The following is a 22456-nucleotide window of genomic DNA, read 5'->3' on the forward strand; positions in this document are numbered from 1 at the left end:
CAAAACCATACACATTCCTAGAGGAGATCTAACACAAAGAAGAGTACCTGATGCAGAACAAATACAGGCAAATTTACCTAAAGTACCTGAAATACCTGAGTTAAGACGCTCTGACCGTAAAAAGTGACAGACAACAGGATGACCAGTTCAGTTTGAGGAGTGCCTAGAAGATGACAGTACTACCAACTGTCGAAAGCGCTCGCAGATAATTAATAGAAGACATAAAGCTTCAGATCCTTTTTGTAAAATTCAATATTGAAATACTGAAAATAAAGGAAAATTAGTTGCATCAATCAGAAAAAAAATATATATATATATATATATATATATATTTTTATAGAGTTACTTATTTTCAAATTGATTACTTCCTTCCTTTCTTTGGAAGATTCCCTCATCCTTTTTTTGTATCAAGATGGAGTAGTAGAAAGCCAAAAACTTTCTTTCCCAAAAATTAATCACTCCTAAAAATATAACCCCTTCAATTCAAATTATTTGGAACTACTTAAAAATGATGTCATTCCAAGTTTATCCAATTTATATCCTGATCCAGGAAACCCTCGAGTTTCAGTGAATACGATGTTTTCAGCAAGATGGAACACCACCACATTGCCAATTCAATGTCCGGCAATACCTCGATACAATATTTCTCAATCGGTGGATAGGGAGGCGAGGATCGATTGAATGGCCAGCGCGATCCCCTGATCTTTCATCATTAGATTTTTTATGGAGATATATAAAGAGCAATGTGTATAAAACTAAACCTTCAGATTTGAGTCAGTTGAAAGAACGAATAACGCTTGCGATTCGGTCGGTCACGCCTGATATGTTGAATAATGTTAGAAGAGAGTTTTATTTAAGATAAGGATGTTGCCAAAACGTTCGCGGTGAACATTTTGAACATCTACTTCGTTAATATCCATAGTCCTTGTCCGTATTCTATATTTTATTATTTTATTACGTTTTGCATTACATTTTAGTTTTTGAGTGTATTTTATAAAATTTCGGTAACCACATAATTTCAATTTATTTTATCTTGATTGTTGCAATAAATTCAAAAGCGATATAACATTTTTTGAATAGAGAATGAAGAGACCTTTCAAACGATATATCAAAAACCCATACTTCCTCTTTAAAAATTTGGGGGCTGTACATGTCATTCGACGGGGGTTGAAAGTAAGGGTGGCAGTTTTACGTTGAAGAATGTCAAATTATAATTTACATTTAACGTGTTTTGTAACCGAAATAATGAAATTATTCCATTCGGCTTTTACACACTGTATGGAGCTAGAAAAACACATTACATCAAAATTGACAAAACTTTTGAAACAGCCTACTACATATTTTTAAGAAATGCATTTTTGCGTTTCTATATGTGAAATAATTGTATTATTTGATTTTAGTGGAAAACATTGAAAAGTGACACTCCCATCAACTAAATTCTAATCAATAACTTTTTCTTTCTCAATAAACATCACAACCTCCTGACTGAAAATATCTAAATCACTCTAAAAACGTCCCGGAAGTGCATAATCTATTCAACAATTCGACGAGCATGAAATTCATAAAAAGGAATTGGGTTGTTTGCTTTTGTCCTGTCCCCGATGCGATCTCTTCCATCAGGAAGGAAAACATTTCGAAAAGGATTAAAGAGATTATGGGACGTGCCAGAGCAGTCTGTAGTATTTGAGCATTGATGTTTGCCCAGCGAGGAAAATAATGCCGGTGTGAGAGCTATTACTGAAATATTCATGTTCGTGTCTATGTGGGATATCCGATGGATGTAGAGTGGTTGTTTGATAAATTTTCCCGCGTTGGAACATTACGCTTTCTTCTAGAACTGCTCCAAATCTTTGGGGCGTGCATTTGAATGTTATGAGTGGCTTTTCCTACGGAATTTCCACTGTTCAATTTCCGCATTATTCTTGAATATCTGAAGACCGGAAGGAACTTCGTCTTGAACAATTAGTTGCATCAAGTCATACGTAAAATAGACAATCAAATAAGAGATTCAGTTTTGAGTGTTTTTTTTAATATAAATTATTCATCTACTAATTAATATATCATTAGTACATCGACACCAACGTTCAAATTGCTTTTGGTGGATATAATAATGATGGGATATAATAATGATGGGTCTCATCTTCTAACATCATAATACGGTTATGTAAACTTGTGGAAATCTCGCATTGAGTGTATTTTTTTATTCTAATATTCCTTAGAACACATATGGAAAAAAGTTTTTAAAAAAACCATCTGAGAAAAATTTTACTATACAATAGCTCCTTTAGGCGTATCTATACTATACTATAGACACGTCCTAAGGAGCTATACAATCAATTCTTCTGACATGGAGAAGATATACAATAGCTGCACTTTTCGATACTTTTCAGGCAGATATACAATATTCTACATAAATAATAGCTACTTCGGGCATGTCAATACTGTACTATGGACACGTCCAAAGAAGCTATCCATATCTCCGCTCTACGATAGCTTCTTCAGACGTGAGTAAGCTATGCAATAGTTTCGCTATACAATAGTTTCTTTGGTCGTGTAGAAACTTAATGATATATGCGCTATAAAAATAAATTATTTGGGAGTGTATATACTATAATATAGACACGCCCAAAGAAACTATACAATTTATTGGCTACACAATAGTTTCTTCGGGCGTGAGAAAGCTATACAATAGCTTTGATATACAATAGTTCCTTTAGGCGTTTCTCTATTATACTATAGACACTTCCGAAGAAACTATACAATATATTTGAGTGTGAATAAGCTATACAATAGCTTCGTTATACAAAAGCTTTTTCGGGCGTGTTTATACTGTAGTATGGACACGCCCAAAAATGTAACGTGTTGCGTTTTTCAAACTGTTCAGTGAAGATCTCACAACAAACCGTTTCTTGAATACATGAATAGAATGACAATATCAAACAGTAGGTACAAACTAAATTTGAGACAATCAAACTCAATAATGATAGAGGATGATTCAATTTCCCATTGAAATAATTCCATTCTAATAATGATTGTTAATAATTTCAGTGGCCTAGATCATACCATTTAACGAAGACTACGAGTCTAGTTGAATACTTTCTGCTAACTTACCTAAGTGGCTGCTTCGTTGAACTTCTGGAGGCTTGATCATTCATTATCTGCAACAAATATAATATTCAATCAAATCATTATGACTGATTTCCAAATGCTAATTAACACATATTCTAGCATTTATATCATTGAAGCGTTGTGTATCAGTTATAATGATCTTTATTTCCTGAAGTATACCTAGTTGAGAAATCAGGAGTATATTTACTGAATTGTGTAATTCGCATTGAGGTATATATTGGTCAAACCGGCAAAACATCCAGGAATCGCATCCAGGAACATCGTATGAGCTATGTTAATAAGAAAACAAGTTCAACATATTCAAATCATCTTTCACAAGAAAATCGTATCTTTAACGGATATTGCGAATGAAAAGGGAAATGAAAATTTCTATGTTTTTTACCACTTTTAATTGTAATCAAAAGTGGTAAAAAACATAGAAATTTTCATTTCTCTTTTCATTATGATCTCCTACCACGTAGTAAGAATCCAAACATTTAAGAAATGACCAACTGGATTCCAATAGATCACCATTACTGAATTTTGTTTCAGTATCATATCATGGATGTAGAAGTAATTTATGCTATAGGTAATTATGATTAAGTATGTACCTGAGGTATATAAACGTTGAGTAGGTGTAGAAATACATATGCCTAGGTGATGATTGAGTATATACCTGGACAGGTAGTTATCACTGGTGATTACGTGGGGTATATAAAAGTTAGAGAGAACAATCAGTTTTCAGTATGTTATTCACTACGAAAAAGCTACTGTGGAAGCAAAACATATCGTGATAAACTTGGGAATGAAGTTTTTGAACATCAAATTTTTTCCGATGTAGTTTGTGAAATTGAGGTGATTTTGATGGTTCAATTATGTTCAGATCATTGACATAGACTAGGGATAATGTAGGCCCCAATTCGGACCCTTGTAGTACACGCATTTTTAGTTCAGTCAGTTTGAACATCGGAAAATCGAAATCGTCCCAATAGTTCAATTATTCAATAACAAATCACTTTTCATGAATATTTTTTTTTATTTTGGATGTAGTTGATTTAAAAAACGATTGAATTGCTCACAGTAGAAAAGTATTTTGTTTTCAGTGATTTTATAAATAGTCAGAAGTTTAAAAATTCAATATTTTCTCTGGAAAATATCCACTTACTGAATGTTACTTTCCTTAGATGAATTTTAAAGCTCTCTACTGTTCAGATCATTGACATAGAGTAGGGATAATGTAGGCCCCAATTTGGACCCTTGTAGTTCACGCAATTTTATTTCAGTCAGTTTGAACATCGGAAAATCGAAATCATCCCAATAGTTCAATTATTCAATAACAAATCACTTTTCATGAATATATTTTTTTTATTTTGGATGTAGTTGATTTAAAAAACGATTGAATTGCTCACAGTAGAAAAGTATTTTGTTTTCAGTGATTTTAGAAATAGTCAGAAGTTCAAAAATTCAATATTTTCTCTGGAAAATATCCGCTTACTGAATGTTACTTTCCTTAGATGAATTTTAAAGCTCTCTACTGACTAGCAAATTTTTCAAATTATAAAAATATATTACCACGAAAAGCAGCTATGAAGTAACATTCGATATTTCATTTCAAGACGAAATTTAATATGTTTCCCAAAAACAATTTTCATTCATAAAACTTATGACCGAGCAGCAAACAAGCCACTAAAACGAGAACCAACCGAATTCATAAGCAAGCCAAAATAATAAACATCATACCCACATTTAATATATTATTCACATCGGAAAGAGAATTCCATGATAACGTTGTTTCACTTTATGTATTTATTTTAGTTCCGACATAAAAATAACTCAAAATAATTCCAACTCTCACGAAGGTGTCGAAGAAAAAGTCACCCGAAGTCTCTTCGAAACGCTAACGCACGAGTCGCACAACATTAGTGAAAACCTCGAAATTAACTGCCAGAAATAACAGGGAAAAGTTACATGCCGTGTTTCACTTCTGGAGTTTTGCGGGTCCACTTAGTTATAAATACTTAATATATCGTAGGTGAAAATATGTTAGACCGGTCGACAAGAGCTATTTTAAGAATTGTGTATTCTGACTTGGTTTTTTCATTCGTGGTTAGTAGAAAAGCTCTTTGTTTTTCTTTCTTTCATTAACTAAATGTTTTAAATTTTTCAAAGTATTCAGTTTCCAATCCGATACAAACTTTGCTGTGCAAATATTGAATTGATCTTCTCATTACATGAAAAAAAAATTTATGCTCATTTATTTTTTGCAAGAAAAACTCCCCAGTAGATCAATATAAAATTTGTAACAGTAGTCAACTCACCCCTAGTCTGATCGACAAGAAATTTTGTCGTTATTGGTTCTGATAAATTTGCCCAAATCAACATTTCCATATGATGAAATAGGCTGAAACTTATGTATTTTCATATTTTTCATTCCACACAACAAGCAATTTTCTGATCCTGTAATTTCTTGAAAAGTAGAGAAGAAGAAATGAAACATAGAGAAATATGAGAACAAAACATTGTTTCAGATTTATAAAATAATAAAAAAATACTCCAAATGCTGAAGGTCAAATCACTCAACAAATAATTGCTACTTTAGATTGAGTTAGGTTAGGTCAGAAGTAAGTGAGTCTATTTGACCCTCCATCGCAACCCGCTAGGGTTGATTGTGGCTCACACCTATGCACAGCCGATCAAATAAACCCAGCTTCTCTACAAAGCCGAATAATTTATATGGTGGATGATCTTTCCTGTCAGATGGTAAGAGTGAAACTCTGAAAACCTGATTCGGTATCCAACAGGGCAGGCTGAGGACCTGCCCAGCTGTTTCATCATTTTCCAAACTTTCGACTGTACGAGTCTCAGGATTGGATGGCGTGAATGGAAAGAAAGAATGGAAAGGGAAAAAGGTGATGTTACACTTAGCGAAGGGAATGGAAAGAGGGACGACTGGATAAGATTTGTGAATGAATGGGCGGAGAATGTTGTCAGTAATGAATGAAAGAATGAAAGAAGATAGCTGCGGCGTACAGCGGAGCCAGGAATTGGGGGAAGAAAAGGATGAGTGCTTCGTCAGGTCAATTCGACAAGGCAGGCTGGGCGACGGGATAACAAAAGAGGAGTAGATAGGCTACTGGGATCATTATTACTGTTTAGTTGTGTCTTTGGAGCAGTTAGTTAAGTTGGATTTGTTGGAATTTTTATTCATTTTATTGATATTATTAGTATCAGTATTATCAGGGTATCATTATTATTATTGTATATGTATTACTGTTGTAATGTTGTGAACATTGTAATATTGAATTAGCAAATAAAGAAAAAGGGTCTACTACTCCGCTCGTTCGTCCTCCCGCATTATCGTCGCTCTGCGACGGGGATGCGAGAAAGGGGTGAGCCTAGAGGAGTAGGGGTTACCTTGGTAGTGGTAGCGGTAGATAGAGGGAAGATGCTCAATTGAAAGGCTGTCGGCCAGGACAAGGTGAGCAAAGGCAAATTCATGTACGAGTCTCCGCATATGATGATTCAGACGACAGCGACCTGTGAGAAGGCCTGTTAGACATCGTAGTTCATCCTTACTGTAATCCAACAACTCTTTGGTTTCAAGCCTTGGAGTGAGCCAATCCTGGAAAATGTTGCCAGAAGTCCAGAAATCCAGTGTTTAATGTTTGTAGCAGAGAATATAATTCAAATTCCACCAATATATCCATTATTTCCCAACTGGAGAATTCTTTGTGCTGTATTTGTTTAGAAAAAAGTTATTTCCATCTCTACTCATCTGTTCATTTCCCAAATAAACAAACCGAGAATTCTTTGATGAAAACCATACGTATCACCGCAAACGAAACAGTTAATGATACAGTCCAGTCAATAAATTCCCACCTATGAAATGCTCAAACTAAATACATATTTTATAGCGATGAACACGGACTCATTTCCTTAGGTTTAAACCCGACAGATTTTAGTGGTGGGCAAAATAGATTAATTCGTGTTGAATCTAACTCCACTTCGATGAAAACTTCGCGTGAAAAGTCAATTATAAAAAAAATATACATAGTGCAGATTTTTCAGCAAGCAATGTACTTATTATGTTTCCAATTAAGAAATTACTTTTCCACCAGTCTCAAAAAATGTACCCTCTCAGCAAATGAATAATAAACAAATGAGTATAAAAAGAAAATTAAAGGTAATCCACCCGTTCTGACTGGGCAATCTAGCGAAAGATGCATACATTAAAGGAAACGATTTCGGTCGAGATAACTGGTCTTCCGGGGTTTAAAAATTCATCTGCTCATAGAATTCAAGTTGGCTATGCTATAAAATAACATTCAGGTCCACTTAGCGGCTCACTTTAATTTATAAGGAAACCCGATTCGAAAGCAGAGGAACTAATTGAATTCCGAAAGAAATAATTCGCTCCGGCTGCTTAGGGAAAACTCCGGAAGAATTCCGGGAAATAGCGTCGAACTCTAGTATTAGACGAGCAATTTTGAATGATTTATATCTTGGGTGGATTCAACATAAAACAATTATTTAATAATATCAAGGATGATTTCTAAATTAGGACATATTGTTGAGTTTTCGGGTCCCCAAACACAGTTTTTAGATGAACTGCTTTATAGATGTTAACTCGTGAATAAATATAGTTTGAAAAAACTAAAAGACATGCTTTTAAATGACATCGAACTAGTAATTTGAAAATAGTTTTTTCAAAAATAAGCTTACAACAATAACGATTGATAAATACAAGTATTATTGTGAAAAAGCGTGGGCGCTTTGTGCCATATTTTTTGAATATCAAGGAACGTTAACTTTTTTCGCTAATACTAATATTTTTCGTTCGTTATTGTTTAAGGCTTATTTAAAAAAATATTTTTAACTTTTTAGTTAGATGTTCTTCAAAAGCGTGTTTTTTAGTTTTCTTAAACTATCTTTATTGAACTTTATTCATTTTATCTAAACTTTGGGAACAATGCCACGTATATTGTTTAGGAAAATGACCATTGATATTTTCCGACTCCGGAGAGTGAGTCTGAAAATGAGCTACCAAGCTCAGTGGAGACAGCAGGCGCGCGTGTTAATAAAAAAAAATACTTTTTCCAAATGAAGCAATAATGATCTAGCACTAATGTCAATATAACTCTGCCAAATAAAATAAAGACCATTTATTATTATTATTATTATTATATCGAGGAGGTTATATACAGTACCATCTGCCCGCAAATAGATCAAGCAATAATGTTGATAATTCTGTCAAATACAGATCCTGAGCTTGAGACTTTTGAACAAACAAGCAAACATACATACGTATAGGTGGAGCTAATGAAAGCGTGTTAAAAATACTCAAATAATTTGAACATAACTTCAAATGTGATCATCTAATTCACTCAAAAGCTCTGCAACGTAGCCATTGTTTTACTAATACCTTTAACAACAAAGTTATTGCACTCACAAATAAATTTCTGTTATATGACTTTATGTTTTCGAATTGAATAATTATGAAAGTCATTGTATAACAAGACAGTGGCAAACTTTTTTCTTGAGGAGAAAATACAAGCACTTCAGAAACATGTCAAGGCACTCTAAGAGCGGTGCCTGTGCGAAAGTAGCGATTCACGTTGGATATGAATCGCTGGAGTTCTCAGAAAGTTTATTCCACATAAACGCAGATCTCCGAATGAGAAATTTTCAAACAGGTGTACTGAGTTGAACCTCAAAACGATGAGCAGCCACAGTCCGTCGCGTATTTCTGATGTGTACCGCTCTTGGTGGAATCAGATGTGGCAAGGCACTTGCCCGTGGAAGTATCTATAAAAGGGATACCAATCTTCAACCTTTCTTCAATGTTCGAGGCTATCAAGGTTGCACGTGATGTTCGCGTCTCCAATCAGACGGATGGCTCTTTTCTGGATACAATCCAGCAGCTTCGGGATATGTTTGGGAGCAGAACTCCATACTTGAGAAAAATACTCCAAAGAAGATCTGATCTGAGATCTATAAAGAACCAAACGTTGCTGAGGTTTGTACAGTTTTCTGGTTCGAAACAGTGTTCCAAGCTTTAGAGAAGCAGCCTTTGCAATTCCCGCGACATGCTTGTGCCAAGATAATGATAATAATAATGACGTTTATTCGTGATAAAATAAAATCCATACAATAATATAAGAGTTGTGTATAAAAATGAATAAACATAATAATATCCACAGAAGTATCAAACATACTTGTTTGTGGAATTACAAAAGAGACAGTCACGAAAGATAAAATATAAAACTAAGTGTAAAATAAATATACATCAATTAAAATCATACCTGATTAATTCATATTATAATAGTATAGATAAACTTGAGTATACATACATGCATTTCAATCTCTGCAGAAATCTTATATCTAATGAACAATGGATATACACATATATACATACATATACACGCATACATACGCACACACATATACATACATATATACACATACATACACAATACATACACGCATATACACATACATACATACATATATAAATAAGCTATTGAAAATCATAATAACAATATATTTGGACAGTGGTTCAACCTTCGATTAGTTTATGAATATCCGTTCTTGCATTTTCCTTTACAAATGATACTAATTGTTTTTTGAAGCGTTTCATAGAAGTTTCATATGTAATTTCTTTTGGTAAATAATTTAATAGTTTGGGAGCTAGATAACGATAGCTTCTCTGTCCTATAGATTTGGAAACCAGTGGTATACAATGGTGATGCTTTTTTCTCGTTGCGTATGGGTGGTTTGGAGTGTCATGTTCAGCTTTGTTCTTGTATAGCTGGCATCCTATCTGAACGATGAATAATTGTCTCAAATCTAAAATTTGTGTCTCTTTATACAGCAAATTACTTTCATACCTTGCAGGTTTATTGAGTAGTATTCGAAGAAATCGTCTTTGAGAGACTTCAAGAGGATGTAGGTGAGTTTTTGATACTCCTCCCCAACCAATGATGCCATAATTCAAGTGTGATTCTACTAAATTGTGGTATAGAATTTTTCTGTATTTGTAATTCACGAACTTTCCGACTTGTTTCAGTCTATATGAAATACAACGTAGTTTTTTTGTTAAGTACTGTATATGGTGGTCCCATCTAAGATGATTATCTATATATATACCCAGATATTTGATTTTTTTCGCAGGTTTAATTACAAGATTTTGTTGAATATTCAGAGTGTATTCTGGCAAGGATGTTGAGAGACTGCTGAATGGTAAGTATACTGTTTTGTCAAAATTAATTGAAAGTAATCTACTGTCAAACCAGTCTTTGAGATTTCTTAGGTCTTTTTCAATGTTCAGTTTCAGATTGTACCAGTCTTCATCTTTATAGTATATTACCGTGTCGTCCGCAAAACTTATAATTTTCCCGATTGTTTTTTGTATGAATAAGTCATTCAAATAGATCACGAATAGCACCGGCCCCAGTACTGTCCCTTGAGGTACACCGCATGTTATTTCCATTTCTGCACTGATTTGGCTTCCAATTTTCACTCTTTGCTTTCTATTTGTTAAGTAGCTTTTAAGTGATTTGTGTGCAGTACCTCTTACGCCCATATTTTCTAAGGTATCTAGAAGTATGGAGTGGTCGACCGTATCGAATGCCTTTTTCAGATCTATGAAAACACCTATTGAAGGGGTACTTGAGTCCAGAAATTCATAGATGGTTTTTGTTAGGGAATGAATTGCATCAGTAGTAGATTTATTATCTCTAAAGCCAAACTGAGATATTGACAGTAGATTATATTTGGTTAGAAATGTACATAATCTGGCTTTTAGAATTTTTTCGAAAATTTTGCTGATCGATGATAAAAGGGATATGGGCCTATAATTTGTGACATTATCTGTTTCGCCGCATTTGAAAATTGGAGTTACTATTGAGTTCTTCAGAACTGAGGGAAATGTCCCAGATTCAAATGATCTATTTATGATGTCCACTAAAGGTTTGCTAATGAAGTCAATGATGATTTTGAGAATTTCGGCTTTGATTCCATCGTGTCCAGGAGATTTATTATTCTTCAATTCATTTATAGTGTTCCTTATCTCATTCATACTTGTAGGTGTGAGAAAAATTGAATTATTCGTTATATTTTTCTTATTTTTGTGAATAGGTTTTTTTTTAATGTTTTTCGCTAGGTTTCTTCCTACATTCACGAAAAAACTGTTGAACATGTCAGCGATTATTTTTTGATCGCTGACGATTTCTCCTTTCTCGTTTTTGATGTTATTTATTTGTTTTTTTGTTTCGATTTTCAGAATTTCATTAACCGTTTTCCATAGTTTTTTGCTTGTATTCTGTTCATTTTCCATTAGCTTTCCATGATACTTTTCTTTTGCATCTCGTATTTTTTTCTCAGTTATTTTTTTGGTTGTGAGATAATCATTTTTCATGTTCTCATTGGTTGGGTCTTGTTTCCAAAGGCGATACAATAGGTTTTTTTCGTTGATATGTGTTATCAAGGACTTCGTAATCCAGTTTTTTCGTCTGCGCTCACTATTTTTCATTTTTATGTGTCTTGTTGATTTACGAATACAGGTATTTATTATATTTATGAATTTTTCTGTTACAGTTTCAAGATTATGCATCGGGTATAATTCATCCTCCCAATTTATGTGGCTTATGGATTCGAGCAGTTCTTTTTTGTCTAATCTTTGAAAGTATTTTTTTGAATTGTTATTTATTTCATTTTTTGTTTTATTATTTAGTACGATTTGTAGTAGCGTTATGTAATGATCTGTGATTGTGGTGGAGATAGTTATAGGCAATAGATTGTTGAAGTTTTGCTGTTTCGTTTTAATAAATATATGATCTAGACATGATTCCGATCCATTCCTTGCTCTGGTAGTGGTGTTTATGGTTGAGTGAAACCCATATTCACTCATAATGTCGAGATATGTTTTCGAATCTTCAGTTTCCTTCAATAGATCAATGTTTATATCACCAACGAATAAACTGTAATGTGGGTTCTTATTCTCTTTGTTTAGCAATTCGTTAAGTTGATATAGGAAGTCATCAATTTTACTCGCTGGAGATCTATAGAACGCGTAGATGCAGATGGTCTGTTCGTCTACCGTCATATTGATTTTCAGTAATACACTTCCGTTTAGTTCGATATGATTATAGGAATGATATAGGTTTGCTTTTACAAACACAACGACACCGTCATTTTGGTTGTAGTTGCTGTCATTGTATAGAGTAACATAATCGGTCATATTAAGGGTGGAAGTATCAGGCACGTGCCAAGTTTCTGTTAAGACTATGCAGTCGAAAGACGCTTTAAGCTCTTCAAGATTGATTTTAAGTTCATCTATATTTTTTGAAATACTGCAAATATTAGTATTGAGGACTTTTATATCACTGAATTTATTATTTATCGCTAAGACTTCTTTCGCTTCATTGCAATTATTCAGGGGGTATGTTCTTATTTTTTCTACTATAAAATCTCTTATATAAGGATCCATACTGATAAGATTTACAAATATTACTATATTAATACAAAGGAATAGAATGTTTTATACTATAAATTCTGAAAGAGTTCACAATAACGAAGAATGGTGAGATTATATAAATATATCTAAGGTATGTAAAGATTGCTATTTCTGGAATACCTATAGAATCGTAAGAATATGTATGTAGTTAATTTACAGCTTGCCGTTGCTTATTTATTTATTTGCCGATCGTAGTCTGTTCTTTCCGTTGGAAGGTTGTTCTCCTGTTTTCTTCTTAATTATACTAGAGTTCGTAGTGATAACTGATTTTTCGGTAGTCTTATTTTTTTGATGGGATTCCGTTCCTTGCGTAGCTGTGCCTTGGCTGAGTGTATCGTTGAAAAATTCTGGTAGACTGGATTCTATTTCTAAAGTATATTCTTTATTCCTTATGTTTGGTGTGGGAGGTGCGCTATTATGTTTTTCGTAGAGGGGATATTCTTCAGCGTTTTCAAGTTGTTCCACAGTGTATGCTTTATTATTGATATCCAGTTTGTTTCCTTTTATATACGTTATATTATCCTTGTTTAGTCTTGCTCTGTTCAGGTTTTCACGTAATATTCTATTTTCTGCCCTTTGTTCAAATGTCAAGTCCTGTAGGATTGATATATTTGTTCCCTTCAGCTTCTTGCAATTTCTTAGTATCTCTTGTTTTTTCATATAAGATATCAGCTCCACTTTCAATGGGTTTCTTTTCATATTTCTCAATGGATAAATGTTATTTATATCATCTTCAGTGATATTGATACCAAGAGAATTTTTTAATTTTGTGCAAACATTGACCGTAGTATTCTCTGTTGTTTGGTCCAAACCAAGTATCAAGATATTATTTTTTTTTGATGTCCTTTCGAGTAGCTCAACCTTCTTCTTCAAGTCTTGATTTTCCCTTTCCAATTTATTCACTTTGTTATTCAATTCCTCTAATGTCAGTAATACTCTGGCTTCGCTTGCTTCTATTGCACTTTTTATTTCTTTTCTATTTCTAATGACTTCTTGACGAAGTTCTTCCATTTCAATAGCTTGGCAATTAGATTTTAACGTGTATGGACACTCTTAGCCAAATGCTTATCTTCAACTGATAAGGGCATTTGTTGATAGTTTTTATTCTGGGAGTCTCTTATTACTTCGGTAGTCTTTTTTAATTCGTTTTCACTATTTATTTACAGTTTGCTAATATACTTCTTTTTTAGTTTTTCAGAACGTCATATACTATATGCTTCACCGCTTTTTATAATTTTCAATGCAGTTGTTTACATACCATGACTGACTTTCTGATGGAGCTCTTTAGTTCGACCACTTCACTATATTAGGCTACACAGATACATTAGTGTCCATTTAAACCCTACGCAAACTTATCGAAGTAGAAAGCGGAATTGTCTGACCTCACATTATTATATCACTGCGAGATCCTCATCAAGATAGGCAACCTCCTGCTGCCGCCGATGTCCTGGAATCCAAATGGAATGACGAGACAATTGTGCTGTCGTCAGCAAAGCAATATATTGGATTCTTGGTTGTTTCCAATAAGTTGTTGATTTTCAATGAAAAGAGGGTTGGAGACAATATGGCTCCCTGGGAAACACCAGCCTTATTGGTAAAAGTGTTCGAGATATATCCATCGACGCCCACTTGCAGGGAACGTTCTTTCAAGAAGCTGAAGAGGCATACACAGACATGATCTGACAAGTCAAAGCATCGAAGTTTGGCCAGCAAACCCTCATGAAACACACGGAAAGGCCTTAGAAATATCAAGCGCCACAGCTCTTGATTCTCTGTTTCTCGATTGCGTCACTCCAAATATAGGTGACATACGATAGAGGGTCGCCTGTTGCTCTTTGTTTCCACATTGATGATCGCTCAAGATGTTGAAGCCTTCCAAGTGTTTGAGGATATACTGGTTTGTGACTTTCTCCATGATATTTGATATCATTTATAGCGAAACGAATGGTCTATTGTTATTTGGAAGAGTTTTCTTGCCTTTTCTGGAGAGAGCCTAAACGCGAGTCAATTTTCTTATGCAAGGATCTGAGCCATTTGGATGTGCGGTTGGTTAGTACATCGTCTACGGGCAAAGGGGGCGATGGCAGACATGTTGCTTATCGTTCGCTTCAGCTTTGTTCGAGAAAAGGATTTTATTTTTGTTCATAGGAAATCATCGACTTCTTCTTGATGTAAAACATTACCTTGCACTGCCCGTTGCAATAACTGAAAATCGATTCCGGCAAATGTAACGGCAAAAGCATATGCAGGAATTGCTTCTGTAAAGAATCTTGCACTGAGGATTGGTAGATACAATGTAACACCTTTCGTGATATTAGCCAGGAGAGCAGGTTGTTTTTTGATAGGTGTCAGTCGATGAACCTACTATATAGGTGAGGGAAGATTGACCTGAATGAATTGTTCCTTTAGATAATTTGATTTATTGGTTGATTATTTTCTGGAAACCAATTTTCCAATTCTTGTAAATACTGTACATTTTTTTCAAGCGATTGATTCTTAGTATTTCCACTGATGAAAACAGAAATCTCGTTAGCGTATAAGAATACATACAGGGTGGGCCATCGAAAACTTGACATGGAGGTTTTGGGTACTACTCTTGCAAATACGACAGGTCAAACAGGTCGATTTTTATGGGGAGGGGGATATTTACAGCGTTGTCACTTCAACCACGTAGCAGAGGGGTGAACAACCCTTGGAATTTTAATAGGGAATAGGGGGCGAGTTACACATCGTTTCGAACATCTTGGAATTTCTAAACAAAGGAGTACATATTTAAAGGAGCTCTTTCCGATAATTAACTTTTTCAATATTGTTAATAGCAACAAATTTTTGTACTCCACTGCTCAGTTGAAATGTATTGGAAACACTTTCATTTGTTTCTTACGCTACTTTGTTGTTAATTTTTTAGTTATTCTCTGATAAGAGGAATATTATAATTGAGAAATTGTTAAAAATGCCGTTTCTATTTCTCATTTTTATGTTAAAAGTGATATCTACATTATTAGTAGTAGTGAGTGCCATAAAGTGTTGCTGAAGGAACAATGGTTTACACAACTGCTGAGAGGGTTGAGTTAATTGAACTGTACTATGGAAATATGTAGACGTTGTGCTGCGAGAGCCGCTGAACTGTTCAATCAACAACATGGAAAGAATGTGTCGCGACCGTAAGTTTTCGACTTAATGGCAAAATTTTGCGCAACTGGATCTATAGCGAATAAAAAGCAACAAATCGAACCACCAGTAACGAATGAGGAGACACAAGTGGTAGTTCTGGGCCATACTTCGAGGACAAGAAAGTTACCATTTGTTTCCGGGGTGTCACGAACTATCATTTAGCGTATTTTAAAAACCCACAAAAGGCATCCTTACGAGATTAAATTAACGCAACAACTGAATGAAGGTGATTTCGACGCTTGCAATTTTGAGAGTTGGTTAGTGAACGAACGGTGGAAAATCCACATTATGTTTTCAACATTTGCTTCAGTGATGAATGCCCTTTTTTTCTAGATGGCACAGTTATACGCCATAATTGTCGCTATTGGATTGGATGATAAATGTAAGGATTCAAATTCTTACATTTATCATGAAGTGCGTACTCAACGTCCACAAAAATTAAAAGTATGGGCTAAAATTTTTGGTGGCCGTATTGTTGGCGCATTGTTTTTAGAAGGCAATTTAACTGGACAAATGTATCTGGAGCTTATGGAAGATACTATTATTCCCCTTCTCACTGATATTATTGAAAATATCCACGATTATCAGAAGGATCTGTTAATTTTTCAACAAGATAGGAGGCGGAACACTATCGAATGTCCACCACGATCTCCAGATCTTTCGCCGTTAGATTTATTTCTGTGGGGTCATTTGAAAAGCAGAATTTACTGTACTCCTCCTGCATCACTCGAAGATTTACGGCAACGAATCACAAATTAATGTTGCCAAATCACTCCAGAAATGCTCCACAATGTTCTAGAACGTTTCCAGCAGAATTTCTATTATTGCATGGAAGCTGGAGGTGCCCACTTTGAGCATATGCTAACATGAGAATGAAGTAAGTAACTTCAACACTAAATTTAATACAGTTCGTTCAAATTGAAAAAAATGTACACCTTTGTTTAGAGAATTCCAAGATCTTTCAAACGATGTGCGACTCGGCCCCAGTTCCCTATTAAAATTCCAAGGGTTGTTCACCCCTCTGCTCCGGGGTTGAAGTGACGACGCTGTAAATGGGAAAAAAACTGCCCCCTCCCAATAAAAATCGACCTGTCTGAGCGTTTTTCCGGATTTGCAAGATAAGTACCCAAAATCTTCGTGTCAAGTTTTCGATGGCCCACCCTGTATATGGAATATACACAGTGATTAACCTAGAGTTGACCCTTGTGGAACACCCATCATTCACAATAGATTCATCAGATTTGATGGCACTCTCATTTAAGTGCGTCTTTATAATTCTCATGGGATTTCAACAAATCAATTTTTTTGAGAACCTTATTATTGATGATTGAAATGAGAGTATAAATCTAATGGTTGAATCCTAAAATCACCTTACAGGTTGTTGGGGTTCTGGTTCTGATTGACGAAGGTTCTACCGGTTCAAATGCTTGAAAATATGGTAGTCGACTGGTGAGAGGTCTGGGGAGTATGGTGGCTGTGGCAGAACTTCGTGGGTTTTTGATGGGTTTTTCACTTTGGTAAATGCCTGGGTAGCTCTATGTATTTGAAAAAATTCAAAATCTTCAAAATATGCCTATCAAACCACTTTCACAGTAGCATCCAACAAGTTATTCGTCCGGTGCATTGATATGTTGTCCGAATTCGAATTTCTAGAGTTGATCGATGCGATTTTTGTGTTTTCAAAACATTTTGAGTTTGAAAAAATGAAAATCTGTTTCCAGAGCCTTTCCTCGCTTAATGTATTGCACGGTCATTGATAACGTTCTCCCAGAAATGCAACCAATTGGAACCCATAAATCTTGTCACTGCCTGGGAAAGAAGCAAAGGCCACGTCATTTTATCTACAACTCAATATAGGTAGGGCGGTCAGATCAATTTACGTTAAGCCCTATTCTGCTAATCCGGGAATTAATGCCTCCATTCCAAACCGCAACCTTTGCCTTTCTCTCCCATTACATCATCCTCCGAATAACTTTCGGCTAACTTTCATTTTCTTTCCCGACATTCACATAAATAATAGAGTAAGGTGCTTTATTGGATTTCAATTATCAACGATAATAGAACGAGCGCTGGGGAATATTATTATCGAATATTTCATCTCGTTTATTATTTCTTTGGGAATTTAATGGATCATTCATGGTCGATGTCGAAACTATTTACTTTTCATTTTTTGGAAAACGTTTGGCATACATGATACGACAAATTACTTTTTACCATTATAGAAATACACACTGATTTTTACAATGTGAACACTTCATTTGGATCTGAATTTCCAACCCAGATCATAGAATATTTTGTCGCAGAAATTTAATTTTTATACGAATGCTATACAATGTGCCACTTCTCTCATCGCTTTCATACGTTCAAAACGAAAGATTTCTCACGCAGTGAGAAATATCCGCCATTACAGTGAAAATTTTTTGCCAAAAAAATTATCCTATCAAATTTGACTATTTCTAGTCATGTGTGTCGAAATAACCAATGAAACCATCATTACACTGATAACTACCCATGGATAGTTTTCACGGGTAGTTATCACTTATGTCATGACATTGCTAAGCAACCAACACAATAAAGTTGTTTGACATTTCAGTAATTCAATTTATTTCGAAAATGTCACTTCCTCGCTTTGGTGTTCAAAATGATGCGGCAATTGACAAAATCATTGAAGAAAATACACCAAAAAATACTGTCAATAGTAAAAAATACACTTGGAAAATATTTATGGAGTTTTGTGAAGCCAGAAAATATGAATTGGATGGAAATCGTACTCTCGAAGAGCTTGCATTAATACTCAAGGATTGGGCGATTAATATGAGAAAAAAGGATAGCACAGAGTTTAAGGAGGCTACTGTTAAAACCGTATGGAATATAATAAGCAAATTATTACAAGAAAAGTATTAGAAGGAGTATAATATCATGCTAGACCCCTTTAAAAGTGTTGCATTCAAACAAGCGCGGAATGCACGCGACGCAGCACGAAGAAATTTACAAACAGATCCCACTAAACGCAAAACAAGCTCAGTACCATTAACTTCAAATGAAATGAGTAGTATTATAAACTTTTGGGATGAAAATACCCCTATAGGACTCCTACGCAAATTTTATCACATAGCAGCGGTGGAATTGGCTTGGAGAGGTGGTGAAGGTGCTGCTTGCTTAGTTGATTATTTTCATATCGAAAAGGACAACAATGGATCTCCAACTAATAGGATAGAATATAATCCAATTTTCAGTAAAACCTGCCAAGGGGGTTCAAAGAACTGCGCCTCTAGCAAATGGTTAGTTCAAAATAGTGATAACAATGCTTGTCCTGTCAGATTATTCATTAAATTATTATCAATACGAGGCACAAATATCAAGACAAATAGACTATTTTTAAGGCCAAATCGTCACTGGAAGACAGGAAGCGATAACTGGTATGACAATATGCCTCTGGGTAGAAATATAATCAACGGATGGACGAAATCTTCTGCTGAAGCAATTGGCTTGGATACGAAACAGAGGAAAATAACCAATCACTCTAATAGAGCAACTGCAGTCAGTCAACTAGCTAAGAGTGGATTTCAAGATCAGCAATTGTTGAAAATTACTGGGCACAATAATGGAAATTCCATAAAACCTTATTTGAATATTGATCAGGAACATCATAACCAAATAATCAATAGTATGCGTGGAAACACCTATGCAGTAACCGAGGCAAATACAGCAAGATCAACGGAACATCATTATACGAATTGTTTAATAACTGTGTGTTCAATAAATAATTTTGTTCGAATTGCAAAAAATTTTCTCACCGAATATCCCTCGAACATTGATAAATAACTCATAATTTTATCACAACTTCCTCAAGCACGTTATTTTAGGTAACATCCCTCCGCCTTCGGCGTAGGGATGTTACCAAATAACGTGCTTTCGAAAACTGTGATAAAATTATTTCGTTAGTTATCAATGTCCTTGGGATATTATAGCTGATAAATAATTTCTCACTGTTATCATGATAACTCAAGTCAGTCATGAATTGTTACATGTCGGATTGATATGACACGTTCTTCATGTTGACAACGCTACGCCGTCGATTCGCGTGCAATATCCAAGTAGCCCATTGTCGGCGTTTCCAATACAACGAAACCGATATACTGCATAATTATTGCAGTCAACTTACCCAACAAAATTAGTTTTATTGTTGATTGTTATAGTATAAACAGTTCAGATTTATTGAATATAAAGGAATACGAAGATTTGGAGATGCAAATACACCTCCAGCAATTGTTCAGAAAGCAATTAATGTTTGCAATAATTTGCTGCCAAGCAGATCAAGAGAAAAATATGACATCGCTTACAGAAACTTCATGTACTTGAAAGTGAAAGCCAAGGTAAATTCTTGTTTCGAAAATACCTTGTTAGTTTATTTTGAAGAGTTCTCAAGAAGATTAAAATTATCAACATTATGGTTTCAGTACTTGATGCTGAGGAGTACCTAAATTATTAAAAACTGTTAATGTATCAAAATACGTAAAACTACGTGCATGTTTAAAACGCAAATCTGAAAAATATGCTCCAAAACAGTCAAAAACAATAACTTTTGAAGAAATTCAACAATTTTCAAAAGATGCACCTGATGAACAGTATTGGCTGATAAAGGTATGAATTGAAAACTTTTAAATTGTTATCGAAAAATTAATGTCTGGTTTTGATTTCAGGCTGCTCAGCCATTGGCCTTACAGGGGCATACCGTTGTGATGAACTTCGAAAATTAAAAATTGATGACATAGAAGATCTTAATTCGGCCCTTTCAATAAAATTACCCAATACCAAAACTAAGATTCCTAGAAATTTTACAGTCAGAGGAGAATTCTACCAAATTTACAAAAAATTTACGAATGTACGAAACAGCCTGTGGGGATAAATAAATTTGGCACCATGGCGAAAGAAATAGCGAAATTTTTACAATTACCGAACCCTGAATTGTATACTGGCCACTGTTTCCGAAGTTCATCTGCAACTATTTTAGTTAATGCAGGGGCAGATCTTTTAACTTTAAAACGTCATGGGGGTTGGAAATCCAGCAATGTTGCTGAATCTCACATCGACAACTCCATAGCTAACAAAATGAAAATTTCAAAAAGTATAGTAGAATCTATTCAGCCTCCAACGCCATTAGAACCTGAACACAACAATGCTGTGGAAGCTCAGTACGTTTCCCCATCAACTTCAACTTCGACCGCAGCTAATATTTTAATTACGGAAAACGTGTTGAAAAAAAACGACATACCAGTTATTACTTTACAAATTTGTTCAAATGTAACTGTTAATTGCTATTTTAAGTAAAATATAAAAATGAGTTAATGACATACAAGTATTATTATATAAGTATTTTAATTTTCAATACTTGAAAACAACGCAACCGTAGAAAAAGTATATTGTACAATGCGTGAGAAAATGACACATTTCTTACAAACTTCTGTGCCCGTGAGAAATATGTCGTTTTTCTCATTTGTTGTACAATATACTATTCAATATTTTTTGGGAAAGATAGTTTTTGGCTTTCTACTACTCCATCTGAAAGCCAAAAACTATCTTTCCCAAAAAATTAATCACTCCTAAAAATATAACCCCTTCAATTCAAACTATTCAATATCTGTTAGAAAAGAGATTGAGCCAGATTTCTCACATGAGCTGTCAACATGATTTTTTCATCGTTTTCTCACACTACATTGATGATTCTGTGCAGTATTCGGCCATGTTTGAACATATAAAACGGGAATTTTTGCCTCGATAATTGACAAAGGATGAAACATGGATCAATCACTTCACTCCGGAATCAAAACGATCGTCATCTGGGTGGAGGGCAACTGGTGAACCTCGTCCAAAGATCCCGAAACTACAACAATCGGCTAGAAACGTTACGGCCTTGGAATTTTGGAATGTGCGAGGTGTAATATTCATCAACTATCTTGAGAAGGAAAATACCATCATCAGTGAATATTATATAGCGTTATTGGAGCGCCTGAAGGTCACAATTGCAAAGAAACGAAAATGTTGTTTCATCAAGACAACACACCGTGTAACAAATCAATGAAAACAATGGCAAAACCACATGAATTGAACTTCGAATTACCCTCACATCCACCGTATTCGCCAGATTTGACTCACAGTGACTACTGTCTGATCGCAGATCTCAATAAAATGATCACCGGTAAAGAATTTCACTCGTATGAAGAAGTTATTGATGAAACTGAGGCCTATTTTGAAGTGAAAGATATTTAGTTCTACAAACGTGGTATTGAAATGTTAGAGCGGCGTTGGAATGATAGTGTGATTCTTGACGGAGATTACGTTGACGAATAAAGCCAAAAAAACGAGTCTCCATGTATCGAATCAGAAAATAAAACCATTATTTTTATCAGCGAATAATCAAATAATTACACCAGTCACAAGTTCTATTAATTCGTGGCGCACGTCCAAGATTTATAGCGTTCGGCTGGATTCGATCTGATTTCGGCAGTGCTTCCACCTTCTTTCCGTCTTCCCATCTTTTCCCTTCCCATGAATTAATGTCCATTGAAACGAGGATGTCATAAATTACACCAACTTTGGTTTTATTCCGAGATGCCGAAGATAATGCGGTTTATCGTTGTTAAAATCAATGTAATTGAA

The 22456-nt window shown here is 34.8% G+C and overlaps 1 protein-coding gene and 1 long non-coding RNA gene across 3 annotated transcripts in view; one reads left to right on the forward strand and one right to left on the reverse strand.

Moving 5' to 3' along the window:
• Positions 1-22456, reverse strand: part of Scgdelta (Sarcoglycan delta) — a 143356-nt gene that overhangs the window by 33973 nt on the left and 86927 nt on the right. The window contains exons 1-2 of one of the 2 annotated variants that reach the window (XM_074176163.1): positions 4853-5103; positions 3112-3158 (exon numbers count right to left, since the gene is read on the reverse strand). In XM_074176163.1, coding sequence (XP_074032264.1) covers positions 3112-3155 — 44 coding nt within the window. In that variant the 5' untranslated portion in view covers positions 3156-3158; positions 4853-5103. Of the gene's footprint in view, positions 1-3111; positions 3159-4852; positions 5104-22456 lie in introns of those variants that run through there. The other variant, XM_074176162.1, reaches the window with a different exon arrangement.
• On the forward strand, positions 9640-11916 carry LOC141482608 (uncharacterized). The gene is made up of 2 exons (XR_012465611.1): positions 9640-10347; positions 11704-11916. It is a non-coding gene; the product is annotated as an uncharacterized lncRNA (long non-coding RNA).

Source organism: Leptinotarsa decemlineata, unplaced genomic scaffold (genome assembly GCF_025532065.1).
Source record: "Leptinotarsa decemlineata unplaced genomic scaffold, Ldec_3_MD MMD2_tig00001621_RagTag_RagTag, whole genome shotgun sequence".
Lineage (NCBI taxonomy): Eukaryota > Metazoa > Arthropoda > Insecta > Coleoptera > Chrysomelidae > Leptinotarsa > Leptinotarsa decemlineata.